Below are 5,452 nucleotides of genomic sequence, written 5' to 3' on the forward strand. Positions count from 1 at the left end.
GCGCGCAACGGCGTAGTGCCGGCCCAATTAAGTCTCATTCATTATTCAGTGCCCCAGTCCGCTCCCCGCCCCCAGAGGCCCAGGGCGTTGCTTTGGAGCCCCTCCCCGCTCAGTCCCCTCACTGATCCCTAAGAGTTCATCTGGGGAGCTGTATTTCCTCCCCTACCTGGAATAAGGATTGAGGGACAAAAGCATTCTGCCTACTGCAGGGAGATGACACCGGTGAAACGCACTGGGTCCACTTTGTTCTCAAGACTGGGGGACCTTGGAGATCCAAACCCCTCCTTTAATAGAGCAGGAAATTGAGACGCAAGAAGCTTCATGACTTGGCCAAGGTCACAGAGCAGGACCCAGGATTGAAGGCCCGGACATTGAAATGAAGGTATCTTGCATTCCAGCAAGACATGGCAGAAAGGCAGACCACCCTCTGAGACTTGGGCTGCCACCTAATTCTCCTGAAGGGCAGTTCTCACCTTACCCCTTTTGCTCTTGTTTTTCCCCTCTAGCCCATGGTGGGCGGGAGAAAGCAGCCTCGAGGCTCCCACTGGATCAGGAGGCTGCTCCAGTCTCAGGCCCAGGTCTGGATGTAGAGTCCTCTAACTGGAAGGCTTAGAGGCAGAGGAGTGAAGCAAACTTGGGGAGAGTTTAAGGCAAACTCGAGATGGGTCGTCGCTCTCTGCTGCCTAACTATGGGTCTCTCTGCCTTAGAAGAATTGGAAGTGGAACCAAGCAAGGCAGAGTTGAAGGGCAGTGGAATATGGAGAGGAGTGTGCAGCCAGAGGTGAGGGAGGGAAGTCATCTTCCGATTTACAGAAGGAAGGAGCAATCAAGGGCATGTTCTTGCATTTATATCTGTCTTGTTTGTCTGTTTTGTTTAGTTCTACAGGTGGGGCCCGTCTCCGTGCTCCCACTGAGCAGTCTCTCCAGAGAGACTGCCTTGGGTTGCTCTGTCTCTCCCTGGTCATCTGGACAAGATGAGTCTGGGGACCCGCCCGGACCCGCCCTGCCATAGGCCGCAGCGCCACCTGGCGGCCATAATGCCGCGGTGCAAGAGGCGCTCTCGGCCAAGGGGGGTGGGGTGCTGCACTAGCCCATTTGAGCTGGATGCGTCTGGAAAGACTTCAACCGAGTTTTCCCGAGAGGGCGGGCGAGAGGACTCGGGGCGGGAGGATGATCCCGCGGGCACCGGGGAGGGCCTTGGGGAGGAGCCTGCCCTAGGGCAGCCGGACTTTCGTGACAAAGCAGACACAGAAAGACAAAGTCCATTTGGATAAGAAATTGTACCATAGTGAGAGGGGCCATTTTGATCTGGTGAAAGGAAATAAATGCCTTGTCTGACGCGGTCTGGAGCGGGGACACTCAGGTAGGGCCTCTCAACACAGGTACTAGGGGGTACTGGCTGGTGGTCGTGGGACGCGCTCCCCGTTGAAGGGAGACTGGTAGGCACGCGTTGACATCTGGTTTGATAATCTGAGCATTTGTTCAGGTGCTTTGGAGAGGGTTTCCAAGTCTGCGGGGAGGGATATGGTTTTGGGGTCTCAAGATGTAGTTCAAAATCGCAAAATGTTTAAGTGGAGGGAATTCAGCACCTACTTCACAACTTAGATGGGAAGGTTGGAGAGGCACTAAAGCCTGGACCAGGTGTCTGAGGGCAGCCATAGTCGGAGTTAAATGTGTGTGTATGTGGGAAGAGATGAGCTGAGGAAGAGACTTTCAAAATGCTTGGGAAAATTTGAAAGGCGTCCTAGTCAACGCTTCCTCTTCACACTCCCTTTGTGAGTCATTCTGGAGTCAAGGGTCAAAAGGAAGGTCTGAATTTAAACAGTCTTCTCCCCTACATTTGGAGTGACTGTGTTTGTAAACAACAAGACTGAGGTGCTGGGACAGAGGACAGGGGATAACTAGCATTCCAGGCAGGTCTGGATTTGACTTTTATGAGGACAAATTGACCTGGCATGGTGGCTCACACCTATAATCCTAGCACTCTGGGAGACCAAGGTGGGTGGATTGCTTGAACTCCCTTTGAGACCTGGGTGAGCACCCTGTCTCTACTAAAAATAGAAAAACTGAGGCAAGAGGATCGCTTAAGCCCAAGAGTTAGAGTTTGCTGTGAGCTATGACGCCTCAGCATTCTACCCAGGGTGACAGCTTGAGATTCTGCCTCAAAAAAAAAGAAGAAGAAGAAGGAGGAGGAGGAGGACAAATGGTTACTGTGTTGGACCTGGATATAGTCCTGTTACTCTTTTGTCCGTCTCTTAGGGTCTAAGGATGACTCTGCAGCCATGAAGGTTGCGATTCTCACAGCAGACTCCAAGATTTCTGCACTTGAGCAATGCTGGGTACTACTGGACTTGTTCTGAAACCCTTCCGCTAGAGGATGGCCAAGGGGCTCCTTGTTACCTATGCCCTCTGGGCTATAGGGGGCCCTGCTGGGCTCCACCACCTGTACCTGGGAAGGGACAGCCATGCCCTACTCTGGATGCTTACCCTGGGTGGGGGTGGGGTGGGGTGGCTCTGGGAGTTCTGGAAGCTCCCCAGCTTTGTAGCTCAGGCCAACAGAGCCCAGGGGCTGAGGCAGAGCCCAGGAAGGGCCATGCCCCCTTTGAGTCCCATTCGATTTGCTGCCCAGATGATAGTAGGCATCTACTTTGGCCTTGTGGCTCTGATTAGCCTTTCTTCTATGGCCAACTTCTACACTGTGGCCCTTCCATTGGCAGTTGGCTTAGGGGTCTTGCTGGTAGCTACTGTTGGCAGTCAGACCTCAGACTTTAAGAACACTCTAGGGGTGGCATTCCTTACTTCCCCTATCTTCTATGGTCGCCCCATAGCCATCCTACCTATCAGCTTGGCCGCCAGTATCACAGCCCAGAAGCATCGCCGCTACAAAGCTTCAGTGAAGTCAGAGACACTCAGTGTGCGGCTCTACCGGCTGGGCTTGGCTTACCTTGCTTTCACGGGCCCACTGGTATACAGCACCCTCTGCAACACAGCTGCCACCATCAGCTATATAGCAGAAACTATTGGCTCCTTCTTGAGTTGGTTCAGCTTCTTCCCCCTTCTTGGCCGCTTCATGGAATCTGTCCTCCTTCTACCTTACCGGATCTGGAGGCTACTGGTGGGGGATCCTGGCTTCAGCAGCATCTATTTCCAAGAGTGGGAGAAACTCTATGAGTTTGTTCACAGTTTTCAGGATGAAAAACGTCACCTGGCTTATCAGGTAAGGCTTTCTTCTCTCTCATTCCTCTCTTGGATGGCTCTGGGAGTTAGGCTAAGCCTTGTTGGAACTAGCATCCCTCATGCAGAAGTACTTTTCTTATTTCTGCTGGAAGGGTGTTCTATATTTTATTCTTTTGGCATCTGTGTGCAATGGGCAAAGGTTACAGAGGCTTTAATAGTGAGTGGGGAAAATAGATGTGTATATTATTTACTTTTTATTGACATATAACACACAGGTATAAAGTGCCCTAATTTTAGGTATATACTGCTTAGATGAAGGTATGAAACATTTCCAGTGCTAAGAAGGTTCTTTTGTGCCCCTTCCCAGTCTGTACTCCCAACTTCAGAGGTAACTTCTATTCTGACTTCTATTACCGTAGATTAGTTTTGAATATTCTTGAACTTCCAATAAATGGAATCATACAGTATATATTTTTCTGTATTTTCCATCTTTCATTCAATATTACGTTTATGAGATTTATTGATACTGTTGCAGGCAATTGTAAATTATTTGTTTTCATTGTTGTATAGTATCCCATTATATGATTATACTACAATTTATTTATTCACTCTATCGTTAATGAACATTTGGGTTGTTTCCAGTTTGGGACCATTACAAATAAAGCTGCTATAAACATTCTTGTATATATCTTTGGTGGACATATATACTACTTATTTTTCCTATGGAAGAAGAGATCTTATCAGGGAAGTTAAGTTCCAGATTAGAAAATGGGCAGTTGTGATTAAAAGCAAATGGCTCTCTTGCCATGAGATCCAGAACTTGTCCATGTTTCAGAAGGCTGGAATTCTAACCTGAGAGAGTGGTCTATTCCTATGGGTAAGTAGAAGCCAATTCCAGAGATACCATAGCCTGACATAGCAAAGGTTCAGGAAGAGACCGAGGAGCCCTGACAACTTCTGAGATTCTAATTTTCACCTTTGTTTCTGTAAGGTTTTGGGTCTCCCAGAGGGGGCAACAAATGAAGAAATACATCAGAGTTACCAGGAGCTGGTGAAGGTCTGGCACCCTGACCACAACTTGCACCAGACAGAGGAAGCACAGAGGCACTTCCTGGAGATCCAGGCCGCATATGAAGTCCTGAGTCAGCCCAGAAAACCCAAGGGATCCTGAAGGTGAGAAGAAAGTTCCCCCTACGATGAACTCTTCTCAGCAGGGCTGGGAAGCTTTTCTCAATTCTAGCTTTGCCCACAAGTGACATCCCAACAGTGTTAAAGAAATTATCTGCTTGCAGTGGAGATGAGAAAACCTTAAAAGGATGAGAGAGATTATGATAGAAGAATGTATTTATGTTCTGAATTTTTGGCTATTGTATTCTTGACTATTTCTTCTTAAGACTAGAGGGTGAAAGACATATTATCAAACCAATAAAATATCTTTTAGCATATATACAAATATTATATGTGAGTTTTTTTTTTTTGGAAACAGCCTCAAGCTGTTTCTCTGGGTACAGTGCCGTGGCATCACAGCTCACGGCAACCCCCAACTCTTGGGCTCAAGTGATTCTCTTGCCTCTGCTTCCCAAGTAGCTGGGACTACAGGCACCCACCACAATGCCCAGCTATTTTTTGGTTGCAGCTGTCATTGTTGTTTGGTGGGCCCGGGCTGGATTTGAAACTGCCAGCTCAGGTGTATATGGCTGGTGCCTTAGCTGCTTTAGCCACAGGCACCGAGCCGCCTGACTATCTTTTCGTTGTAGTTGTCATTGTTGTTTGGGAAGCCCTGGCTGGGCTTGAACCTGCCACCTCTGGTGTATGTGGCTGGTGCCTTAGCTGCTTGAGCTATAGGTGCTGAGCCTATATATAAATTTTTAAAGTTAAAGAATAAATATATATATCATATATATATATATATATTATCTTTATATATCCTTGTCCCACCTGGTACATGGATATGTGGAGGAAGGTTATTTAATTTTCCTTTTTTGGGGGCAGCGCTGTGGCTCAGTGAGTTGGGCGCCAGCCCCATATACCCAGGGTGGCAGGTTCAAACCCAGCCCCGGCTAAACTGCAACAAAAAATAGCCAGGTGTTGTGGCTGGCACCTGTGGTCCCAGCTACTCTGGAGGCTGAGGCAAGAGAATTGCCTAAGCCCAGAGGTTGCTGTGAGCTGTAACTTCATGGCACTCTAATAAGGGCAACAAAGTGAGACTCTGTCTCTAAAAAAAATAAAATAAAAATAAAAAAAATTTTCTTTTTTTTTTTTTTTTTGAGACAGA

General features: G+C 48.0%; 1 protein-coding gene across 3 annotated transcripts in view; it reads left to right on the forward strand.

Moving 5' to 3' along the window:
* Positions 1–270: 270 nt before the first annotated feature.
* The window catches only part of DNAJC22 (DnaJ heat shock protein family (Hsp40) member C22), a 17,295-nt gene continuing 12,113 nt past the window's right edge, over positions 271–5,452 (forward strand). Inside the window, exons 1-4 of one of the 3 annotated variants that reach the window (XM_003793611.3) lie at positions 271–781; positions 879–1,363; positions 2,260–3,217; positions 4,169–4,350. In XM_003793611.3, the coding sequence (XP_003793659.1) occupies positions 2,378–3,217; positions 4,169–4,348 (1,020 nt within the window). In that variant the 5' untranslated portion in view covers positions 271–781; positions 879–1,363; positions 2,260–2,377 and the 3' untranslated portion in view covers positions 4,349–4,350. Of the gene's footprint in view, positions 782–878; positions 1,364–2,259; positions 3,218–4,168; positions 4,628–5,452 lie in introns of those variants that run through there. The other 2 variants (XM_023515391.1, XM_012807523.2) reach the window with 2 other exon arrangements.

Source organism: Otolemur garnettii, unplaced genomic scaffold, assembly GCF_000181295.1.
Source record: "Otolemur garnettii isolate 467f Iridium unplaced genomic scaffold, OtoGar3 scaffold00070, whole genome shotgun sequence".
NCBI lineage: Eukaryota > Metazoa > Chordata > Mammalia > Primates > Galagidae > Otolemur > Otolemur garnettii.